Here is a 26146-nt window from a genome sequence, read left to right as displayed (position 1 = left end):
TCTCACTTCTCAGTACAAATTTGTCATCAAAATAAAAAAAGGTACACACAAACTGCAGAACATACATGTCACGTTTAAATAGAACTTTTATTTACAACAATATCAACATCAAGCAAAATAATTAAGTGTAATGCAATTTACATCCTGTAAAATGTGAGCTTATCTTCCATGTTCACACCCCTCCGTCAACCAGTTCTGAAAACACACCAGAATAACCTAGATTTCCCGGAATTATCATTTCAAAATATACTTTGTCACAATCAACAGTAATCTAGCGAAATGAACACAAATGATAGCGTCGCTTTCCTTAAAAGACTGACGAGACTGACTTATTATTAGTTTCCCCATTGAATTTCATCCCCGCATCTGAGAATCAGCAAGTCACTGAAGGTAAAGATTTGACTAATGAAGCGGCCGAGGATCACTGCAACACAGAGATACACGAATGAGCGTCTGACAGAACAGAGTCCTTATTACTTGTACTTTTAAAAAGCACACGGCGAACCTCTTAAAAGTGGTTTAAGAAAGGTTTTAAAACAAGGTGTGTAGTTACAATTTGCCTTGGCAGTTCTGTAGATAATTCAAAATCATTCAAATCTTACAAACTGAAGAGCAAATAAACCACATGATAGAGAAATCCCCCCAAAAGCACAGACAATACTGCTAAAATATGAACTGGCCTCAAAAATAAACAGGTATACTTGGTTTTGTATGTATACAGTATATAGTACAAAATCATAATATGTAGTAATATGTTCATATGATATGTACCTTTTACTCCGCGCTTTTGCGCAAAAAACATATAAATGGATACATTTCTGTAATCAAACTTGAGGAAACAGAAAAAGAAAAGACTGAAAAAATATCTTTGGATTGTGCATGTTTCTCAAAAGGTAGATTTCTGAAGAACCGACAGTGAGAAAGTGAGTTTAATAAGAGCTAGCTTAAAGAGCAACATCAAGCTTTGCGTATCATCTGAAAACTCGCACCATTGTTTTTGTTTCGTTGTTTTTTGTTTTTTTTTTCGGTCAGAAGAACGAATGGAAATGAAAATAAAATGATGAAACCATCACTGCACAACATTTCTGCGATAAAAAAGTGCCATCCAAACATAATGGCGCTCATTGTTGGAAAAAAAAAAAAGAGAAAAATAGGCTGTGCTGGAAAAGATAAAAATAAAATATTTTCTCCCTTTGATAAAAGTTAGAATAGATGTAAAACCCAGAGCAGTATTGACCTAAAATATAGATAAGATGGACCTAACCGGGCCCAAACTCTGTGCAAAAAAAAAAGTATGTAGTAAAAGCATGTATGATACATATGTAGCATACAGTATTTACAATTCCAATCTTATTCACACACAAAAAAAGAAAAATCCTGTCTAATACTGCAGTACCTTTTGCTTTTTGTTGACACCACTTGGGTGTATTGAGAGGAGGTTTATTGCTTTGATATGCGTAAGTGATGAAGTTCTGGTTCTTACAATTCCCACGGTTTTCATTCAAAAGACAATATGCACATAATCGTTCTATAAGGCTAGAAAAGCAAAGAAATATATTGCAACCATCCTTTTCCGTACTAGCCTTAAAATAAAGTGCTCCCCACACTGTCGAGTTGTACCACAACCGTTCCTACTCTGCTCCCCCTGGTGGTTATGTTGTGTACTGCAGTACAGCCACGTGGGACAGGAGAGAGAGAGCCTTCTGAGAGAGCCATATTCCCCAAAAACCGCCACAGAGAAGGCTTGAATCTCTCTCTTTCTCTCTTTATCCCTCTCTCCCTCAGTCAAGTGTTCACTGAAGAGTTCTAGCGATTTCTCCTCTACGAGGCAGATGTTGACATTTCCTCAGTGGACTGATGTGCGAGTCCGAGTTAGACTCCAGCTTTGACAGAGATGGCTCGTCGCCTCAGCAGTACTTCTGTAGAACACATTATACACGCACAGGTAAGTAAAGGTAACGTGTTTTAATGCAGTCATGCGTACGTAAGCGAATCAACGCGGGTCTGTACCTGATCGGGTCCCATCGGCATGCGTCCCATGCCCATGGCACTCATGCCCATCTGGCCCTGCATTTGGGGCATCTGCCCAGCACCGTTGCCATTTACACCTCCCTGCATGGACCCGTTCATCATCATTCCCCCGTACTGTCCCGGCGCCCCCTGCTGGGGATATTGCTGCTGCTGGGAGTATGAACTAGGAAAAGGAAAAAACAGGAGAACGATTTAAATACGCTCTTAAGGCTTAACTGGTAGCACTTTATTTTACAGTCCTGTTCCCCATGCACATACAATGAACTTTTGCCGTAATTAACTGGGTAACTAACTCTGACCCTACTCCTAACCCATGTAGTTACCTTATATTACCCAGTATGCAAGTACACATGATGTCAAATAAAGTGCAACCACTTAACTACATTAAAGACCATGTATTTATGTTTGATTGTTCAGGTTCAATTAATTGCCTGAAAAGTTGTTTGGTAACACTTTAAAATAAGTTAAATGTATTACTTGTAAATAATATTAACAAATACAGCAACAAATGTTAGTTAATCTTTTTAATATTAGTTAAATACAGCTGTTTATTGTAAGTTCTAGTTACTAGTACTAGTAAATGTTGAAATTAACATTAACAAAGATTAATAAAAGCTGTATGTGTGTATAAATGCATTATTAGTTCATGTAGTTAACAAATCTTATTGTAAAGTATGACCAGTTTTTCATTTATTTAGCACAGTGTACCACATAAGCATTGTTTTAGTACTATTTAAATTCTATAATAATATTTATTAATAATTTAGTTGTGTGCTTTTGTCATTTTCATTAGTTTTATTTTCTTCAAATATCTTTTTTGTTGTTTTAATTTATTTTTATTTCAGTTTTAGTTAACGATAACGACCCTGCTTTTGGTCAATACATTTTTTGATTGATTTTCAAAGATTTTCAAAAATAATTTCATAGCATTTCTAGCTGGTTAAATATTATTTTAGAACTGAGCACAACTAGAAAATCTTATTTATATATAATAATAAATATTATATAAAACAATAATATAATATCTAAAAAATTCTTTTCGGTCGTTTCGCTTCCGGTCGTTTCGCAGCCGCATCGCATAACAATAACTATAATAATAACATTAGCATCCATATGATTTTGTTCTATTTTTCTAAACACAATTATGTCGTCTTCTGCTTTAAATACTCAAGCTCTTTAAAGCAGGAAGAATTCTGATTGGCTGTCTATGTTTTTATTGTTCATCAGCTGAAAGAAAATATTGTTTCTGCCATTCTTTTACCATTTCTTTAACTATATCTTTGTCATCCTTGCTGTGAAAGGGCCGTTAAGTGTGATTTTATGTTTAGAACTTACTTATTCATGGACATGGGCCCCTGTCCCCAGCCTTTCATCTCTGCGGACTGGTACATGGGATTGCTCTGTGGGTGCTGTTGCATCATGGGATTCTGAGGGCCACCCATACGACCAGACATCATATTGTTAGGGGGACTGCTGCCTGTTGTCACAAATGAAGGGTCCCCCTGCTGGCCCATCCCTGCAATCACAACACAGACAATTACAAGAAAGCAAGAAGGAAGTGCATTGTGCATAATTTACACATTGTCCCCATCATTTCATGATTACTTTAAGCAATGAGATCCCAATATGATAACTATCCTACCATAGTTGCCTCCATAGTTAAATGCCTGCTGGCCGGGCTGGTTCATTGGGGGTCCTCCCATTGGGCTGTCCATTCCTGTGGGAGCGGTGACATTAGGAGGGGGACTAAAGCCTCCGGCTGCGACCTGTTGCTGTTGATGCTGCTGTTGTTGCTGCATCATCATCATCATCCTCTGTCTTCTCATCTGCAGAAAGCAATCGTAAAAATCTTATACAAAATGATATACTTCAGTTACACTACATAAATTGCCATTGGGGGTCGAGTATGATATGTGACAAACACAAACGCATATTTTGAAAACGGTCTGTTTATACCTCTGTTTGAAGATTCATCATTTCTCTGCTGCGCTGGGCCATCATCTGAGCATTCAGAAAACCAGGCTGAAAGATGAGGAAGGGTGATATTAGAGAGAGAAAATGAACATTCAGATTTCATTAAAGGAAGAAAAAAGTACCTGTCCACCCATGCCCGGCTGCATGCTAGGTCTCATGCCAGGGTTTCCGGGCGGGTTGTTATCTGGCCGCATCACCATGCCCTGCCTGCTCTGGTTCAAAAACTGCAGCAAAGACACATCCAGATGTTATGAGAGTAACATCATACATTACACCAGGGCTGCAACTTGCAACTATTCTGATTATGAGTTAATCTCCTGGAAGGATAAAATAATAAAATCATGATCAATCAATCATAAAGTAAATGTCATTACCCGTGTTCAAGTTTAAATTATGGTTTATTTATGATTTCCACACTCCAAGTATCTCAAGTTTATCGACAACAGCAACATTTAATCACACTCTTGCTGTTTTGGATGTTCAGTTCTGGAAGTATATTAATGTCAAAAGCACTGGTTTCTCTGCATTTCTCAGATTGTGCTTGAAATTTAGAAGTCAATTTTGTAAAGTAAACATTTTACAGAACAAAAATGATTTAATGTATATTTAAAAATGCAAATATTTTATATTGCAATTTTTGCAAATATGTATTACTGAATTTTGTAAAATGACATTGTGTGTACAATGTTTTTAATTCAAATGTACATGGCTTAAATATACAAAAATGGTCAACTGTAGTCCTCATGCAAAAAGCCTTTTAATATGCTTATTCCAATAAGTTAATTTTATAAAGATATTGTTGCCATTAATATTCTTCCATATGTGTTTAAGCTATATATATATATTTCATTATGTTTTTAATGTAGATATGTAAAAATATTCCAAGTAAATGTTTGTCCCAGTTTTCTGTCATAGCAAAAAGATCAGACTAAATGATTATTATTTTCTGCCATTAATTATTATTAATTAGTAATCCTAGCACTACATTACACAAAATATTATAGCTGCTCACCTGCTGCCCCTGCAGTCTCTGCTGGAGCTGTAGTCTGAGCGGCTTCGTCGTGTTCACCATCCGAGGTCTCATCATGTTCGCACGGGGATGCATAGCGCCCATTCCACCCATTCCGGGAAAACCACCCTGCTGGCTCATCTGACTCATCATGGGGTTAAACCCTGGTCCAGACTGGGGACCAGGTCCAGGGCCGGGACCAGGGTTGGGACCAGGGCCATATCCGCCCTGCATCGCCATGGATGGGGGGCCTGGGTAGCCCTGCCCATACATGCCCTTGGGCTCCATACCCATAGACGAGTCAGGCCCCGGACAAGGACCATTGAAGGGGTCTGTCGGAGGGGTCTGGTCTGAACTATGACCCTAAAGGGAGAAAAGAGAAAGACATTTTTTTTCAGGGAATGTGACTGGACAGTTGCTCCAATGCCATAGCGTTACAGAAAGAGAACACATCTGTTCCATGAAGCAGGTTGGCTGAGTACCTGGTTGATGAGATCCGGTATGCCAAGGGCACGGTCGATCTCCTCCAGAGCAATGACGTCAGTGTTGTTGAGTAGAGAGTCCAGCTGGTCCAGCAGAGCTCGCTCATCACTCTGACCCTCAGTGGTGGATGGAGGCACCAGAAGATCATCCAGAGAGTTATTAAAAGGCAGCCTGATTCATAAAAAGCAGAGAGCAAAGAGGATGCTATTGACTTTTGGGTATAAAAAACATCTAAAAATTGTTAAAACAAAATAAATTTACTTAAGAAGTAATAAGATGAACACACTTGTTTTCAGAAAATATATCTTGAATTAAGTACTTTTTTTGGTTTTAAGAATAAATCTAACAAAATGTTGTGGAAGGGAAAATTTTATATATTTATTTTATATTAACTTAATGCAAATCTTATTTGACATGTACATTTATAAAATTTTATATATATATATATATATATATATATATATATATATATATATATATATATATATATATATATCCAACAAAAAAATATTATATATATATTAATATATTTTTTGTTTAGTTTTAAATCCTTAAAATAATGAATGTAACATTTAAATGTAATATATTTTATATATATATATACACACACACACACATACACACACTGTACATAATAATCAAGTATAATATACATTTATAATATATTTATATTATAACATTATAACTATGTGTATATATATATATATATATATATATATATATATATAAATAAAACATTTATATATAATTATTTATTTATTTATAATTGAATTTAAATATATAAAATATTTAAATATATTTATTATTAAGAAATAATGTTTGGCTTTGGTAACATGAAACCTGTCAATTTGAAAGGGCTTTGGGGAGAAAATATTTGATTGGATGCGAGGATATGATCGATTTCAAAAGTGCTATCAATGCCTCATTTATTCATTTCAGTGAATAAGTCTACCCTAATTTTAAGCATTTTCCATCAATAAAAGCAGGCAAATGATCTAAAACTGTAGATTTAGTGTAATAATTTAATTGACCTGTTTGCATTCTGTGGTCCCTCCATTCCCATCCCACCGTCCGGCCATGAAGGGGACTGTGGTGGGGGTCCCTGCCCTCTGAACGAATTTATACCCATTCCTACATCATAAGACCCTGCAAAAACAACATCATGCCATTTAAAAGAAAACCTGTTTTGCTGGTTTTTAGTTATTCTGCACATTACCAGCACTTGCCACTTACCCATATCCATCAACTGCTGCTGCAACATGGATCTGGTTGCGGGAACGCTGTTAGATCGGTTAACCATGGGTCCTCCCATCATGCTCTTAGGATTGTGGTCCATACCTGCACGACCCATGCCAGGGTGTCCGACAGGGCTGCCGGTGGAACCAGGCATTCCCCAATCTCCTGCACCTGCCATAGGGGGACGATTGGGCATTCCCATTGGCCTATTTGGACCTCCTGGGAACAAAATGGTGGATATGTTAAAAATCCAGCTATAGAATGAATGTATGGACGGTTTTACAGTCACAGTGAAAATATGAGACTCACCCAAGCCCATCTGGTTGTCAGTGTGCTCCTGTTTGACAAGAGAGGAAGGGGCGCTCCTCCTACCCGTCATGCCCGGCCCGCTCAAAGGTTTACCATCGACGGACACTGCCCTCTGGAAGGGCACACGTTGACCAGAGCCCATACCAATAACTTCCCGGTCTGGAACACACAACAATAATGCATACAATTCCACAAAGAATAAACACAATGGGGAGCAGTTTTGGTAATCTACGTGGTCATCTGCAGTTACCTTTAAAATATTTGTCCAGTTCATTTTCTGTTTTTTTACAAGTTTACATGTTGTCATCTAGTCAGATTAAATTTTCAACATCCCCTCCTGGCTTTGAGGCCCTCGAGGTTTTGTGACTCACCATGTGCGGTGCTGTTAGGTCCATTGCCTTGCTTATTGCCCCCTTCCATCCCTCCGCTTCCAGAATCAGCAAACATTCCAGAACCAGAATTCCTCAGCCCTCCAAGAATACTCTCTAAGTTATCCAGCTGGAAAAACAAAACAAAATGATGGATTTTAGAATAATAAACAAATAAATCTGAATTAGATCCCAGTTTTGCATTTCAATAAAACAATTTAGTAACTTAAAAATAAAACAATAAAACAATTTAGTAACTTAAAAAAAAAAAAAAATTCATATTGTGGAAAGATATTCCAAAACCCCTAATTTTTAAGTAATAACGAAAGTTTTTTAAATATTAATTAGAATATAATATATTTATTAACTAAAAATGAACAATAGATCGATATATGCAAATTAAAGTGTCTCTTATGCTCATAAAAAAAAGACATTATTAAAATTTAAATGATCTGTTTTCTAATTTAATGCAAAAGTGCAATTTATTCCTGTCATGGAAAAGCCGAATTTTCAGCTTATGCGACTTAATATTTTTGTGGAAAGTGCAATGCATTGTTTTTCAGGATTCTTTGTTGAATACAAAACTAAAATTCAATAAATATATCAATTAAATATTTTTTATTAAATAAATTCCAAAATATAAATCAACCACGAATACCTCGTCGGGTGGTTCGATCTTGACTTTGCCCTCCTGGTTGTTAGAGTTGGAGGTTGTGACCCCTGACCCATGCCCTCCAGTGGCCCCTCGCCCTTCCAGCTCCTCCAGCTTTGGCTTGACCTCAGTGGCATTGGGGTCTTTGGAGTCATCCTTATTGAGGAGGTAGTGAAGAAGGGCTTGGGGCTTTTTTCCTTCTTTCGGACTGTGCTGCTCCTGTTTGAGGTCCAGATTCCTCCCTTCAGCGCCTGGGTGCTCCGAACCGAGAGAGGCCTTACCAGTGGCCTCGGCTGTGATGCGAGCTACCTCATCTGGCGTGTTTCCATTTTGAAGAAGCTTGTGAAGAATCTTGTGTTTTTCCTGTAAGGTGTGAGTGGTGTGGTGTCCACTGGGACAAGCCGTGGACGACACTCCTCCCGAGCCTTGCTGATTTAGGTTATTCCCTGATGATGAACCGGAGGAGGAGGACACCCCCGTCGACGAAGGACTCATCATGCCGCTTCCTGCCTCCTTTGAGTCGGCACCCATTGGGGTGGAGGCGCGGCCTGGGACGGGTCCACCAGTAGCAGTCCCAATCCCAATCTCTTCAGTTGGGGATGTGAGCAACTGAAGTAATTTCTTGTGGCCCTTTCCGTCAGGGACTCTCCGGTTGACTTCCGCCCCAGTGGAACCGTCCTTGTTGGACTGACTGTCCGGCTTATCCGTGGTCTCTGATGAAGAAGCCTGTTGTTGCTCCAACCCTGTGCTGTGAGCACTTGACGGGCTCTTGGAGTCACAAGCGCTGGGTTTGTTGTTGCCGGTCTGGCCTTGCTGACTGGACTGGGTCGAGTTGATGCTGGGAGAGCTGTCAGATTTGTGGGCAGGCGAGTTGAGAGCTGAAGGTAGAGAAGAGCCAACACCTTCGCTTATGGCCTGGAGGGCATTCAATGAGCTGCTAGAGAAAGTGTTCCCAACTGATGGACCAGAAGATCCACCACTGCCGCCCATACCCACGGGACCCATGGGAGAGTGCATGCCTGCAACATCAAAAAAATAAAGAAATTAGAGTCAAATCTTGATGTTTGTTTTCTAACGGAGCACTGAAGGCCAAAGCTTGGGCGAGACACGGCAGGCGAAAACATTGATTTTTCATGCAGTGATCAGTTTTGAGATTTTGGGCTAGTTTACTCCTTCAATATTTGTTCCTTCAAGCTACTATAAAAAAACGTTGAAAATATACATTTAGATGGTTTTTTTTATTACATTTTGTTTACTTGCGGCAGTAAATTTCACCCGAATTTACCAAAAAGTTAGCATTCCAACGCGTTATGCTGCGTTCCATCTGCTTACTGAAGTATGTCATGACCAGTATCGTTGTAAAGCTCTGAATCTCCCACACAACACTATGCAACCCAAATATGGGCATTTCCTTTCAGTAACCAGTAACCAGTAACCAATCTCTGAATCTACCACACAACGATGTGCAACCCAAATATGGGCATTTCCTTTCAGTAACCAGTAATCAGTAACCAATTGTGACTGTCCAAAGGGTGATTTAAAGCCAATGACGAAATCTCATTGGCAACTGCTGGTTTTAGCTAACGTGATTCGCGATTAGACGCATCACATGGTGTACTCTTGCCCATGTTAATTCATTGAGTTACTGCAGTTGTAGGCCTTATATGCCTGCCATGTTATTAAATAATCAGTTTTCATGAGCTTGAAATATTATATATTATTATTACTAAGGGCCCGAGCATTTATTCTGTTTTTGAGCAATGTTTTCCGATAGAAATATATTAAATTCCCTACTTAAATCTTTAAATGCCTTTTTCTCAAAATGACTTTGTCATTCCCCAGTTGAAACTTCTCACCCAAGGTAAGAGCATGATCAAATTAGCAAATATCTTTATTAAACGAATACACAAGGTGCTTGAGATGTGGAACTTTAGAAATGACGTGTTCGAATGCTGTGGAACTGAGCAGAGCTTTCTATGGAATTATTTTAGATCCCACAGGCCTAATATTCCAACCATTTAATCTAAACTGCAAAAACAGGACACATACCTCCAGGTGAGAAAGGACTTGCACCCATTTTAGGACTCCCTCGAATCCGTGGCGACCCCATGAGGTTCTGTTGAGTAGGATTCATACCGGGGCTTCCTTGTGAGGGACTTGTCATGCCCATTCCATAGCCACCACCATGAAACTGACCCTGTTGGTGCTGATTCATGCCAGGATGGCCTATCTGATTCATAGAGTTCATCTGATTCATAGAGTTCATCTGATTCATGGAGTTCATCTGATTCATGGAGTTCATTTGATTCATCTGATTCATCTGGTTCATTTGATTCATCTGATGCATCGGGTTCATTTGATTCATCCTGTGGCCTGGGCCATACATAGGTCCTCCTCTGGGTCCCATGTGACCTTGCTCGTTCATGCCGTAACCCCTGGTATTGCCCATGTTCATCTGGGCATTTGGATTTGCATTGCCCATAACTGATCGCATTACACCACCCTGGTTGGGTCGGTATCCATTTTGCTCCCTGTGTGAAAGAGATTGAGATGAGGTCGAGGACAGCACAGAGGCATTGTCATGTAATATCAGAGTAGTGTGTAAATGTTGGCTTTGGGCAGAGCTGCACAAACCTCTGCAGAAGATGTGTAGAGAGGAATGTGACCGGGTCGTTGGTGATGGGGTTTCGGCATAACTCGCTACGTGTTTGTGCCGTTACTGGAGTGCCATCTGACAAAGAGAACCGATAGAGGGGAGTCTCTGCTCTGCCATGAACAAATGCTGAAAAGAAGCGGAGAAAAAACATCATTAATACAACAAAAGTACTCAATCTGCCAATTTCACACCTCATGCAAAAGCAGCATGTTAGCGAGTTACAGAATTCGCACTTCCATTTTGTCTTTCAACATCTTTTCTCAAAAGTACATGGAGTCATTTATTTAATTTAAACACCATACTGTGCAATGGACTGTGATGACGTTTCCGCAGTTATTAAAGGTTTTTTTTTTTTAATGTTTTATATTATGTACATGTGTTACACTATACTTTGCCACAACTGATGTATGATGTTTATTTATATATGAGTAAAAGCCTAAATTAAATCTGTTCATCATATAAAGCGATCAAGTCTCTTCAGAAAGTTTGGAGTCAACAGCTCAATTCATATGGATTCGTTTTTGAAGCCTCAAAGTGGTAATTGCATAGCTGTCAATGGAAGGACAGAAAGCTCTGATTTCATCAAAAAGACCTTCACTTGTGTTCAGATGATGAACGAAAGTCTTAGGAGTTGGAATGACATCAGGGTGAGTAATTAATCAAATTAATTCAAAATTTATTTTAGAAAAATCGTAGAGACACTAGTTTTTTGCATTTGGATTGCAACAAAAATATTTTTTAATAGCTTCCATTCACCATATATAGAAGCTTAACCAGCTATGACACTTCTGAGAACCCCAGAAATGTGAAAAGGGTTTGCACTAGAAATAAAAAGATCCATGCAGGTGTACAACCACATACCTTCTTGATAGTGTCTCTTGTAGGACCAGGGCTGACCCTCACTGCGATGCAGGAACATCTGCATACACCTGCGGACTAAATCCTCCCAGCCAGGACGCATGGTGGTGTGCAACAGGCTCTGCTGCTCGATCTCGATCAGTTTACCTGTAGTCAAATGCATTTTAATATTATATCATAATTCGGCAGCAAGTATATTACGCTGCTGTCACTTTAAAGGAGAACTCCGGTCAATTTTAACATTGAGCTCATTTTTTTGTACATTTGGAGTGCTGTCAGTACAGACAAAAACAACAAAAATCGGTGTTGCCTTCACTAGTGTTGATCTCTTTTTAAAATTCGCACCCTGTTGACTTCAATGGGGCAATTTCTAAACCTGCTTTCAGCCTCTTAACATCCTTGATTTGCCATGTGAGTGGTGTTATTAAGAGTGACCACGGTCAATCTGACTGCAGTAGATGTGAAAGATATTAATAAAAATGATGTTAATTCAGGCAGCTCACATACCTGTATTTACTTCCTGTTTTCGAAGTCCACAGTAGTGAATTGTCGAGTTTGTGCCCGCAATCATTGGTAACTAAATTATGTTCAACATTTGATTCAGATGAACTATCCATTTGAGCTGATATTCTTAGAACACCACACAGCACCGTCATTGGCTAACAGTCTGAGTCTCCACTGTTGCTTAGTTACCAATGATCACGCACGCGAACTCGACGATCGACTACTTTGGACTTCGACCGAAAAAGTAAGTAAATTCAGGTATGTAAGCTGCCTGAATTAACATAATTTTTATTAATATCTTTCACATCTACTGCAGTCAGATTGACCGTGGTCACTCTTAATAACACCACTCACATGGCTGTGCCATGACAAATCAAGGATTTTAAGAGGCTAAAAGCAGGTTTGGAACTTGCCCTATTGAAGTCAACAGGGCGCGAATTTTAAAAAGAGAATAACACTTTTTTGTCTGTACTGACAGCACTCCACATACAAAAAAAATGAGCTCAGTGTTAAAATTGACCGGAGTTCTCCTTTAAGACCTGGCATACAGATACAATATACTGTTTCACATGCGTTGTCTTACTCAACAATTACGCTCACTTAAAACATAACTGACTGTGTTTATATAAATACTCACCAAGACTGGTAATTTGACATTATTGTGTATTTGACTGTAAAAGCGCAATAAGCAGCGAAATATTTACTCAATTTAGTACTGAAAGGCGACTTTATGTGTGTGCATTTTGGGAGCACAAAATTCAAGCCATGTAACACCAACAATATTCATCCAGAGCAAAAGAAACGAGCGAGGAGGCGCAGGTTTGTGCGTAAACTCGCTGTCGGAGAGATGAGAGAATGAGAAAGCACAGCTCGTGTATTTATTCTGTGGAAATCAGATTTTTCAGTACTATCAATATATTTGAAAACACAACATTGCACTTAGTTTATTATTTCAGATGCCTTTTTAAACGACTACATTTGAAAAAATGTATATATTATCAAATTCACGGTTACGGTCAAGTATATGTGCGTGTATGTGTTTTTAAAAAAGCTTATTAACCTACAAGTTCAGTTTAATGCTACTCCTCCATTTCAGTTCATAATTGCAATATTCACATTAATTCTGTCTAATTTAAATTTGTAAACACTTATTACCTTTTTAATATCCTGCAGTGCTATATCATGTTTTCATTAACAGTATTTAATGAGTTTAAGTCATTTTAATTAAAATCATTAAATTACTGGCATGACGAATTTTCACCTTGTCTATGTATTGCAGAGGAAATCAATTTTACCTGTTAGTTCGTGTCTAGTGCTGAATCTTTCTGTCCTCTCCACTGCTGTCACTCTTCGTGCAACACAAATCATACACGACTGCAGGTCTGAAAAGCAGAAAGAAAACACTGCTTATACTTAAACTGCACTGCAAAAGAAGAATAAAAGTATTGAAATGTATACATTTACAACTGACCTTCCCCTTCCTCCATCATTGCTTTAGGCTGCGTGAGAGCGAAGCATTGCATAGTCTCGTAGCGTGGCCCACCGGACCCTTCTTCACCACCAGGACCACCATGACCACCATGGCCGAACTTCACCAGCATACGGCAGTTAAACGTGTGACTCTTCTGACGGGAAGCATCAACACCCCACGACACACTGTTGGGACCTTAACATACATACAAGATATGGTTTGCTTTAATCATGTGGCATCATGAATTTACTCATGAACACTTGACACATTGTTTGGATTAATACAGTAGCATTCCTACCATTGCTTTTGGGCAAGTTTTTATGCAATTCTTCTCTGTCTTCCTCATGCAGTATGTTGTAGATGCTGGTGTTGATCAGCTCCTCCTGTTTATACTGCAGGTACTGAGTCACATTATCCGACACAAACACAATGCTGCCTTCACGACTCACCACGAACAAAAACCCATCCAGAGCCTGAATGAGAGAAAAAGATGTAGAATCAATATTATTAATTCATTATGAATATATATATAAAAAAATAAACCTAAATACTTTTAACTTGTTTGAATAATAATTTCCCAATCCTTTGGAAACTTTAGATACACTAAATTATAATTGCAAATGTTTTACAGGTGACCCTTGACCTTTAGGTCTCTAATCTCACCTGTAGCAACAGAGGGCCCAGATGGTCCTTATCGATGACTCCTGGACCAGTGGAGGAGACATCCGCCTTCTGGACATCATCATCGCCACATGAGCTTTTACCTGTGTGATGTGCGATTATAAACCACATATTAAAAATAATTGAGAAAAATACACAAAGTTGTAATAACAAACTTTAAAAATGGCAATGTAATGTATTTTTCGACAGATATTAATTGATGAAAAGTGATAGTAAAGACAATAACAAAGTTAAAAAATATTTCAACAAAATAATTATATTAATCAAAGAAATATGAAAATGTTTCCGAAGGATCATGTGACTCTGAAGACTGGAGTAATCATGCTAAATGGAATACATTACACTTTGAAATGTATTAAAAAGTAAAACTGTTATTTTCCACAGTAATAATCTCTCACGATATGACTGCTTTTACTGTGTTTGTAATGAAATAATTGCAGACTTAGTGAGGGCAAGAGACTTCTTTCAAAAACACACAAAAAATGTTTTCACGTATAGAATATTACAGCGAGAGAACAGTTTGAAAAAGGACATTTGATCCGTTTATTTTAATATTTAGATTTGTATGTTTAAAACCTGTAAAACAAGATGAACCGAATGAATATCAAATAAGGCAGAATGAACACCAACGCCTTTTCATAGTTTTGCTGTGTGAACACCGGGTTATATAGTCTATAATATGCAAAAAGGCATGTATAGGCCTGTCTCATGCAACAGACTTGTGGAGAATACTGTTTTGAATGCAATATATAATTAAGTGAAGGATGAAAACAGGGCTGTCATTGTAGAAAATATACTCAAAATCTTACAAACATAGTAATTAGGTTAATTATTTAACTTTATGTAGAATGATTTATTGATTTTAGTCAAATTTGATTTGCTAAATTTTGCAGTCTCATTCCCATTCATTTAAATCCACAGGTCATGATTGCAATGTATTTAAAAGAGAAACTTATTGTTTGTTATTTTTTATCCGTTGAAGATGCACTCAATGTTGAGACCAGACTGCAGTAACACAACATTCCACTTGCCACCAGGTGGCAGCGTTTAATAAAACCGAGCGAATTCATCCGGTTCCGCACACTGTGGGTTTAGTCAATATGGTTACAGACAGATATGTAAAAGAGCAGTTCGAGCAGATGTGTACCTTGCTCTTTAATCTGTCGTATCTGGCGCACTGTCTCTTTAAGGATGGCACATTTATCGGGTTTGACATTGAAGCTGTCGATGTCACTAAGGTTGGCTGAAATCAGTTCAGCGAGCTCCTCTATATACTTGCTCTCCTGTTCCCTCCTGCGCTTATCACATCTGTAATAAAATCCACACATATGCCATTTTAGTGAGAAAAAAAAAAAACACGTCATACATTGCTTGTTGCATGTTTCCGTTCACCATAAAAAAAGTCTTACCCTTGTCCTGGTGTGTCACATGTGGAGAGTTTGCGCTTCCGGTCTGAGCACAACGGCTCAAGTGAGTTCTCACCCACTCCACTCATGTTTAAAACATATCAGCACCTAAGAAACACACGCAAAGTTTAGATTTGGGCCAGAAAACACACATACAAAGGCATTTTTAAGAGCTCAAAATGATAAGAAAACACCACAAGTGTACTACAAAACAAATAATGAGCTGACTTTGACACTTCTACACAATGAACTTGAGTGTTTCATCTCTTTCCATATGGTTTAATAAAAAAGTATGTGTGTGTGTTTGTGTGTAGCACTTATTTTTAAGTGTTCCCACATACAGCTGAATGTGCGGAATGTTCCAGGCCTCAGCAGCGGTGCTGCGTGCGTGTGTGTGTGTGTGTGTTTGTGTGACAGTGTGTCTGAGAAGAGACACTGATTATGATGGAGTGAAACGGGGCCCCAGGGGAAATGGATCAACCCTCAGTGTGTTTGTGTGTGTGTGTGTGTTTCTATAGCAGGGACTGGGTCAATTATCTCAATCCGTGAAGCCGTACGATGCACAAAATATAAATGAAATGTATAAATAATCTAATTAAAAAGCAGACTAATGAATCGGAATTACTCTAATACAGAATTAAAGACAATGTGGTCACAAAACACTCTCTAGCCCCCCTCCCAAAATGCATTTCAGATATATCATGTCCTTCCTCCACACGGACACACCATTTCTTCCACCTTTTTACGTTTATTGCTCCGCCCACTTCACCAATGCCAACACTTCCTCCTTTTTAGTGTCACTTTTTTTTTTTCGTTTGTTGTTACTGGCACTAGCAGTTCTGATATGTCTGTAACATGTGTACCTTTCAAGTTATGTATGCAAAGACAGAGTGAACCCAAAATATTAAAACATACTTGGCCTAATCCGAAGTTAAAATGCATAAATGTCATTGCATTAGATAGAAAATATCAAATCAACAGCCGTTTATTGAAAAGGTGAAGTATGTGACTTCTGTGCAAAAATACTGATTTTAAAACTGCAAAGTATCTTCTTTGGAAGAGTCACAATATTGATTGAAGACCACACAGGCCGATTCCCAAAACGAATGACTGTTATTAAATTGAAATGACATTGTGAATCGGAATTGAATCGACGCTGTTGTCACCAACTGCAAAAACGATGACCGTTTTACTGAACATTCTGCCATTGGTCGCCCAAACGGATCCATCCCAAACCTACAGCACTGAACTGATTGAGCCAAAGTTGCTGTCGGGCTGCACAGATTTTTATAATTTTGAATGTATTTTTTTATTTGTGATAAAAAAGAGAAGAGAAGAGAGCGACATCATATGCCGTCGATATTTATTGCTGTGTTTGAAGACATTTTGCATACTCAAAGCCTACAATGAAATTTTGCATACTCAAAGCCTCCAATGACACCTTTCTGTGAAATATATTCATAGTCAATATGATGAACTACACCTGTGATTAGCTTGCTGTGTAAACTTGAGGGGAAATGACTTCATTCATTCAGTAAAAATCCCTTAGAGGCCAGTTGGTTTAAAGTAATCACACATGGCTGTCTTTCCATCTCCGTTCTTTTCATTCTCTCTGGCGTCTTCTGCTGTTATCGGTCTCTGTCACACTGGTCATAGACCCTCTGCTGCATGCGTGCATGTGTGTGAGTGTGTTTGTTTAGAGCCCTGACCTTGCCCGGCGCCTGACCCCTCCCAGAGTTCAGCGGAAATCTCAGAGCACAGACCATCGGATTGCAGTCTTTTCCCCTTCCCTCTCTGAACACACACATGCAAACAACCTTTTCCCCTTGCTTAAAAAGATAGTTCATCCATAAATTAAAATCCTGTTATTGCGTTGTTCCAAAACCAATTACATTAGTCTTCATCTTCAGAACACCTTCATTTTTTTAAATGTATACTTTTAATATTCTCTTTTTTGTCCATTGATTTAAAGTCTGGTTGAAACTATGCTTAATAGTGATGTAGCCTATATCCATAATTTTAAGTTTAGTCAACTCAAATACCCAAGTTGTCACATTTCAAGTTGACTAAACCCTTTTCAAGCAGCACCAACACATTTTAAGTTGAATATTTTTTTAGTGTTCATAAACATATGGAAGCTTGTTTCCACCACAGAATGAAAAATAAAAAAAGGTAATAGCGACTTTTTATCTCACAATTCTGACTTTTTTTTCTCACAACTGCGAGTTTACATACATACAAAGTCAGAATTGCGTGATATAAAGTCAGAATTGTGAAATGTAAAGTCAAAATTGCGTGATATAAAGTCAAAATTGCGAAATGTAAAGTCAAAATTGCGAGATATAGTCAGAATTGCGAAATATAAAGTGAGAATTGATTGATATAGTCGCAATTTTGTTATAAGTTCAGAAATGCATGATATAAAGTCGAAATTGAGAAAAAAAGTCATAATTGTGAGATAAAAAGTCGCAATTACCTTTTTTTTAAAAAATGTTTAAGTCTTATTTTCTCACAATTGCGACTATTTCTTAGAATTGCGACTATATCTCGGAATTGCAACTTTATATCTCGCAATTGCGACTTTATCTCTCAGAATTGCGATTTTATATCTCGCAATTGCGACTTTATATCTTGCAATTCTGACTTCATATCTCGCAATTGTGAGATAAAAAGTCGCAATTTTTTTTTATTCAGTGGCGGAAACAAGCTTCCATATAAACAAGAAATACTGCTACTGGATGTTGGCAATTTTGCAGGAATTGACAGGGTTTTAGATTATATAAAATTCCTAGCGACTTTAAAGTCAATATTTCCACGTTTCAAAAAGAGAATTAAGCTGTTTAAGCCAAACCTTAAATAGACATGATTACTTTATATGATAAACACATTTATTTTAAGCTTTTATACACAATTTAAACATTGATCAATGGACATCAAACATGAACATCAAATATTGTAAACCGAAGCGGAAACAAGCCTGCTTGACACTTCTGTTTACCATAACCAAATCTTCTAGTTTACTTTTACAATGTCTTTATGTACTTTTTAAAGCATTTCCAACACTTAAAATAGGTGGACAAAAACTTATAGAAAATCTTACATTTTAAATTTTTTAAATCTTAATTTTTGTTCTGTATATGAAGCCTGGAATTACATGAGGGTAAGTAAAGGATGACAATATCCATTCCTAGGTGAACAATCTGTTTAAGGAAAACACAGTTTGCCCTCTGTCACCTTAAAACCCTCAGTATGAGCTCATCATTCCTGAGTGTGACAGAGACATTACACAACTATGCCCATTACTGCACTGCATGTGCTGACATGTACAGCTGTCTGTCACAAACCAAAAACCTGCTGCTGAAGCATTTGCATCTTCCAACTTCATTATTACTCTGGCTCTGTCTTTTACCCTTTCGATCTCCTTGAACTCTACAGTGGAGTGAAACAAACAATGATAACCATGACTGTTAAAGGGTAAGTTCACCCAAAAATTATATTTCTTTCATTAATTACTCATCCTCATGCCGTTCCAAATCCGTAAAATCTCAGTTCATTTTTGATGAAATCAAGGAGCTTTCTGCTTTCAGAGGCTGAGTATTTAATGAGACTAATTTTTGTGTGAACTAACCCTTTGGGGTCAAGGCAACATTTAAATTAAAGAAATTAAAGAGTAATTTCATCCAAAATCGAAAATTCGTCATCAAAGTCACCTTTATGCCATTCTAAACTGTGTATTAGGGCTATCAAGATTAAAAATGTGGTCAATGTACCTTATTGTGGATATTTAATAGCTTTATGCAGTGGAGAAACCCTAATACTGGCATGATTCATCACCAATGCAACATATTTAAGTAACAATAAGAGGTTGCAGTTGCTCCGAGCATGTTGTGCCAAACACTGGTCTTCAGTAATTACTAAAATTCACTCAAATCGAATCAAATTCACATCCAGAAATGAAATATCAGGGTGTTTTTCTTTAACTGAATATACATGAAAACAAGTGAGATTTGAAAGCAAAGGAGGAGGGGCAAATTGTCAGTAGATAACGCAAATTTGAGCAGTTCCTCACATAAAACCATCATAGGACTTTGGAAAATTTGAATATAGCCTAGTGAAGGAGTCACATGGACTATTTTATGATGCTTTTATGGTGTTTTTATTAAATTTTGGACATTGACAGCCTCAGTCCTCATTAGTTTTTATTATAGAATATAAAGGTCATTTACAGGTCAAACGGATTTAGAATAACACATCTATTGAGAGGGGAAAAAAAAAAAAACAATACAATGCTGCTAGTTTTCTGGTCCAAATGGATCTGTTGGCTGATCTCAAAAGGGTTTTGGGCACTTTTCAGCTGGTCAAACCAGTTAAATGCCAATTGAATTGAGACCAGTAAACCAGCTTAGACTGTTTGTAGCAGGATTTGTTTAGCAGGAATGAGAGAGTAAAAGATTTAATCTGTTCCCTTACTACTCATTCATGTACAGTTCCAGCCTCATCGATACTCTAAGTGCACCTGCAAGAAAACCAGACACCACATCAACATTCTGCTCAAGGGAGCAAGAGAGCGAGGGTGAGTGTGAATGCGAATGTGAGGAACGAGTGAAAGCAAAATACTGAGACAGAAAAAGAGCAAGAGTGAGACAACTTCAGTCCAAGGATGAGCACTTCACATATGCTTTTAATTAAGCAGGAGATGTGGAATGTAGAAGCTCAGGATCAATGATACAAGACAGAGTGCAACTTCTATCTGAATGGTGCTCTTATGTTTCCGATCTAACAGCAGAGATGGCGAATGGGTTTTAAGGACATTATGGCTCCATTATACAGTGATGCAGCTCTACATCTTTCAGAAGTTCAAAAGGTGAAGCGGGTATCTGATAAAAACACACAAGAGCATCGCTCATTATAACTGAGCTCTTAAAACTGCTTCTTCCAGAAAGCACCAGATGAGCATCTCTAAGCAAAGAGCCATTATTCTCAGAAAGGCTGGACGCTGATATTTTAATGGGAAAGTTATCGAGAATATCCGAATCAGGAAGCAGCAAAAACAGGCATCCTGTTTGTGCCTTCCCACACACACAGAGGTCTGCGTCACCACTTCCTCTTCCTGGAAAAAGCCTGCTGGCTCTTTGCAATCATATTTACATATTCAACCTCATGAGCTAAACTGGTTCTTCTGTTCAGTCTCTTCGAAGCTAATCTGTGTGTGTCTTTCCGTGGTTACTTTATCTTACACCAACACCCATCATCTCTATCACTCTCTTAATAAGAACTTAATTTTGCAAAATTATGTTATAGGAGCCATTTCTACAAGTTATTTTTTGACCCTTAAAAAGTTAATTCAGCATATGCGATCACCAGCTGCTTAAAACTATTTCAATTTATAAAGCGATTAGTTCCAATCCTTGATTGTGATTGGTTAATAGCTGTGTTTTATTCATTATAAAACACGGCTATGACTGCTCCACCAAGTGATTCTATGTATCACTACACAACAACCGCTAGCAACCACTCGTAGCAACGTAAACATATGTTTGTTCTCAGTTATTTTGTTCATTGAAGGTAGAGTACAGTATTGTGAGAGATCAAGTAAGCGAGTGTACCTGCATTTACAGTAGATACAGGATTTTCCTTCAGGTCAGTACTATATTCATAATGAAAAAAATGGCTGCTGTGAAATCTTGTCCTTTTAATGCCTGGTTCAGATTATACTTTTTTTTTTTTTGTCTGTTACGATAGTCACTGTGTCAGATTACGCGATTTTGACTCCTAAAATCTTGTCGTGTTGTGGACAGAACACTTGTCAGACTACACGTTGCTTCCTGACCAGTCATCGCATGCCGTCTTTAAAAGCGCGTGTAATGTCATCGAGAAGGCGAAACTAGTAGCGAGTGACTTTCGGAAATGAACGTAAACAAACAATGAATTAATTGTCGTGAAGCATCGCAGACGCGACGTAGGATGTCACTAGGGCTGTATTCAACCAAAGAAATCCTTAGTCGACCAAATCGAGTCCTGCTCAACGATTAGTCGACTAAAAAAAAAAAAAAAAAACGTGATGTTTTGATTAAACATTTTTTTAAACAATTGTCATTGAGCATTTATAAAACAACAACGAAAAAACATCACAAATAAATAAAACTATAATAATAATACAATTCTTTGAAAATTAAGTGATTTTTTAACTGCAAAAAGTGAAGAGCTCTGTCAGGTCTATAGTACAGTCCCAATCGCGCACCTGACCACACCACACGCTGCAAAAAATATAACTGCTATCTGCCACATAATGAAAAATCCCAACGAAAGCTCTCGTTTATACAGGCTTTATATTCTTCTTTACTTTCAAAGCTATGGGTTAACTTTAGTCCTGACGATCAAGGCGTTTTAAACAACACTCAAAAAAACCCAAATAACTTAAAAACAATCCTATAATAGGCTGTAGGACCGCGTATAGGTTTATTTTCGTTTTGTTGCATTATTTAGGCTATTTTCAAATGCGTCAAGTGTACAAATAAAAATGAAAACATTAAGAAAACACAATCTATTGAGTCAGCATGATATAGCCGTTAAAAGGCTGCTCACGTCTTTTGCGCGCTCAAGTTCGATTTTAAATGTAGGCGCGCGACTTGCGCGCTCATAATGGCAACGCGATCGCCTCCCTCCACAGTCTTGTCGTCTTTGTTTTAAAATGCAGCCAGACAAAAGATTTATATTTCCTGGACATTTTGTCGACTAAAGCCAAAACAAGCAGCGTTCTAACTGAATGAATACAGCATCCCGTACCGAGCGCGAGCAGCAGCGCAGCCAGACACAGGTGCGGTTCCCGAGTGTATTATGTGTGTGCGCTAAACTGTGGCGCAGTTACAAAAATAGCCTAAATTAAAGCATTTTAAAGTTGGGGACAAAACATAGGCTAATTATATTTAGAATACAGTAATAAATAACTGCTTATAAATGAATAAATATAAAGGAGTAAGTCATTGAAAAATTCCTTCTATTGGTAAAAAAAAAAAAAAAAAAATGCAACTGGTCGACCAATAAGAATGTCAGTCGACCACGACGGCATCGACCGATTAGTCGACTAAACGACTAAAGTTGACAGCCCTAGATGTCACCCACTATGACACACTATACGAGATGATACGATCGAATCTTGCGTCCCGACGCCCGTTGTCGTTGTCGAATCCCCACGACATCCTACAACAAATGGATCGTGCCAAAATCGGGCTAAAATCGTGTAATCTGAACCAGGCATAAGAGTCAATGGGTTTTCCTGTACCCTGGTCATTTGCGTCTTGCTTTTCCGTCTTCACAAGTTTGAGTCCTTTCAATATAAAAGTCTTCTCTACTGAGTCTTCACCCCTATTTAATGGCGAAAATTTTTTACTTCTGTTGCTGTTTACGATGTTTTTGTTTATGTTTTTACAGCTGAAAGGAAGGCTTTTAGTGATTTTACTTCATGAAAGTTGCATAGGTACATATTTTTCAGCTTTAATATTTGTATTGTGTGGTAACCATATTATAAAAGCATCTATGTGAATAAATCACGGCTGAAGGGAGGTGTTAGGCATGCCGCGAAGCGGAGCTTTGACTTATTTCTAGATACAGCACAGCCTCTCGTAGCTTATTTCTTATATATAAGGAATCAAATATTTAGAAAAAAAATTGACAATGTTCAAAATGTAAGAAATAAAACAGTAAAATTGTTTACAATTAAAAGCATATCATCTTGACACAAAATGACAAAGATTTAATACTAGGCTACCACAGTAAACTAATGAAATAAGAATAATTCATTAAAGCTGCAGTCCGTAACTTTTTTGGGTTAAAATTTATCCAAAATAAATTTGAGCAAGTACATAAACCAGCCAGTGTTCAAAACTCTCTGCCTGCCTTAGCTCAATTCAAAAGCGGTAAGCTTTTAATAATATTTTTAATTCCAGTGGTACTGGTGGATTTCCGCGGGAGATTCGAGCATGTCTTTACGTCATTATGTTACTACGTCACATCTGTACGCATAAAGAAGTAGTCTTGGCTAGTAGGATATATTGCGTGTGAGGATGTTGGAGGTGGAGATTTAAAGCCTTTTCTCACAGAACTTGATATAATTAAACTTATCATCAATTTGATGGCGGATTCAGAAAGGTTCAAATGACAATCACCAGTGACAACAGATTCACCTGTTGTAAAATGCAAAAGACTTTGGACTGAGGCCAAGTTTACACGGAGAAAGAAAAAACACAAAGTGGCATTGAGTTAACACTTTTTATTCTGCATTAAGATGAGCGTTATGGGTGGGAAATCCGCGTGCATATGGTGACACAAAAGTGTGTGAAATTCCATGTAGTATGCACTTTTTTACTTTTCACGTTTTTGCATTTTCAAGCCCCCAAAACGCTGTCACCATGTAAACGAAGGGCTTTAAATGTAGTCACGCAAAGTTGTTAACATTAAGAATTTGAGAACAAAGTATAATTTGCATGGTTTGACGTGATATGATAAACGATCATTAGATTTAATCAGCGCGATTTATTGCAATGCTTTTTTTCAGTTGGTTGGTCAGAACAAAAGTGGATTTCTTCAGATTACATAGTAAGGTGAAAATTCTTATGTTGGTCATACTTCCAAAGAGTAGAATCTGTGATTCTTCATGCTAGTATCCACACCGCATGGCAACTGACAGCTGAACACTCTCCTCAAACATGGGATTCATCCGCGCTGTGCCATGCCGAAGTACAACTCACGTAAAGTTGATAATTCCGCAAATGACTGCAGTTGCAGATTTTGAACAGAGATGGCGACAGAGGAAAAACTGCGGACTGCAGCTTTAAAATAAGAATAATTAGGTAGCCTATTTACTTGCATGTATGATACACTTATAATAAAAAACAGCAATATTTACACACATAGAGGCTTATTCTTTAGGGAAATGAAAAATGACACGGTGACAAATAGAGGTCGCCTGATTGATTGATTGATTGGTTTTGCCGATATAGCCCATTGCTGGAACAATCGGTTATCTGCAAAAATCCATACTGATCGTTTTTCCAGGTTGCGTCAATAGCTGGAGCGGCTAAGAAGGATGCACTGTCATTACACGGTATGAGAGCGGCCTCTAGAGGCGAAATAAAAACTATCACTGACGCCTCGCAGAGTTTGTTTTAAAACGTGAGGCTACGCGCTGCACAGAGCTGGACATTTCAGATGTGGATTCAAAACAAAACAAAAAAAGGTATGTATTATACAGCACTATCATATGCTTTCATATCATTATAAAGTTATTAGTTTGTTGAGTGGGGGAGAAAATCTGTACGTTTGCCATTAGGGCTGAGAGGACACTAACATTATTAGCCTACATAAAGTGGTTAAAAGAGTGGGGGAATACACGCAATGCGTAACGCGGTTAATGGATTCTCATCCTTGGAATGCACCACTTCCGGTATTTAACACAGGTAATTTTCTTTAAATCAAGTATCCGAATTTAATAGAGGAACTGTGTCAGCCCTAGACACGTTATTAACCTTAACCATCGTCACAAGACAAAGAGCACAAAAAAATATTGCAATATTCACAATGTATTTTATAATATAATATTATAATCATCATGCATTTATTGTGTGACATTCAATAGGTGTCTCAATCTTTGTTTGCAATTCTGTTGTAAAATGTTCAATACAGAAGCAGTGAATTCAACGGCTATTTGTAAATTTATACAAATGCATCTGTCACGTTTTATGGATACTAATACACTGGCCGGAGGGGAAAGAAAGAATCATTTATGAATAAAAAATAAGATATGAAAAACTAGAGATATCCCGAGTACAAATTCAACAGATATAGGCTACAAAACCACAACCACCCTCCCCAATTGCTGCCTTCTCCTCTGCCTGTTTCCCTGACGACCAGTAGGGTAACGTCTTAATATCCCATCATGCCTTGACCCCATACAGAGAGAACCTGCATTATTGATGGGGCTGCCTCCTGTCGCCAAATGCACACAACACACAGTCCACCTCAGTACCTCAGAGGCTTTTTTTCCATACATATCAGCAGTGAAATTCAATGGGCTGTTCAAAACTATCACACAGAGTTAAAGGGACAAAATGCATTATTGAAAAGAAACATAATTATGTCAGCGGCACCTGTCCTCCATGTGCAATAAAAGGTACATCAAGCCATTTAACAAATCATACTTCAAGCATGCATTAAGGTTAAATATGTTATTAGCTTATTTTCAATACCTCATAAAAACTCCATTTGGCATTTTCTATAAAACTGGAGCTGTTTTAAACCAAACTGCCACTTACAGAAAAGTGAATGGAAGACATACAACATGCACTGACTGTTAAAGGACAGCAAATTGCATGTTACGCAGCTGTTATCACTGAAAACCTGGTTACACTTTTAAAAAGACCCAAACATGAATGACAATAAAACGTTAAAAAAAAAGTATTCAGTCCACTTTGTATTTGCAAAAAAGCCTCCCAAAGCAGCAAGATTGTGGA

General features: G+C 37.8%; 1 protein-coding gene across 1 annotated transcript in view; it reads right to left on the bottom strand.

Moving 5' to 3' along the window:
* Positions 1-68: 68 nt before the first annotated feature.
* The window catches only part of ncoa3 (nuclear receptor coactivator 3), a 46981-nt gene continuing 20903 nt past the window's right edge, over positions 69-26146 (bottom strand). The window contains exons 2-23 of the mRNA XM_039673566.2: positions 15642-15746; positions 15380-15540; positions 14215-14315; positions 13850-14024; positions 13552-13746; positions 13376-13462; positions 11580-11723; positions 10697-10844; positions 10112-10593; positions 8069-9081; positions 7414-7540; positions 7043-7201; positions 6731-6952; positions 6529-6643; positions 5497-5668; positions 5018-5377; positions 4128-4229; positions 3988-4053; positions 3674-3857; positions 3367-3547; positions 2011-2194; positions 69-1919 (exon numbers count right to left, since the gene is read on the bottom strand). Coding sequence (XP_039529500.2) covers positions 1908-1919; positions 2011-2194; positions 3367-3547; positions 3674-3857; positions 3988-4053; positions 4128-4229; positions 5018-5377; positions 5497-5668; positions 6529-6643; positions 6731-6952; positions 7043-7201; positions 7414-7540; positions 8069-9081; positions 10112-10593; positions 10697-10844; positions 11580-11723; positions 13376-13462; positions 13552-13746; positions 13850-14024; positions 14215-14315; positions 15380-15540; positions 15642-15727 — 4476 coding nt within the window. The 5' untranslated portion in view covers positions 15728-15746 and the 3' untranslated portion in view covers positions 69-1907. The remainder of the gene's footprint in view (positions 1920-2010; positions 2195-3366; positions 3548-3673; positions 3858-3987; positions 4054-4127; positions 4230-5017; positions 5378-5496; positions 5669-6528; positions 6644-6730; positions 6953-7042; positions 7202-7413; positions 7541-8068; positions 9082-10111; positions 10594-10696; positions 10845-11579; positions 11724-13375; positions 13463-13551; positions 13747-13849; positions 14025-14214; positions 14316-15379; positions 15541-15641; positions 15747-26146) is intronic.

The sequence above is a fragment of the Pimephales promelas genome, chromosome 21 (assembly GCF_988280905.1).
Source record: "Pimephales promelas chromosome 21, fPimPro1.hap1.1, whole genome shotgun sequence".
Classification (NCBI taxonomy): domain Eukaryota; kingdom Metazoa; phylum Chordata; class Actinopteri; order Cypriniformes; family Leuciscidae; genus Pimephales; species Pimephales promelas.
Note: the sequence above shows the minus strand (reverse complement) of the source record. Positions and strands in the feature narration are given on the sequence as shown.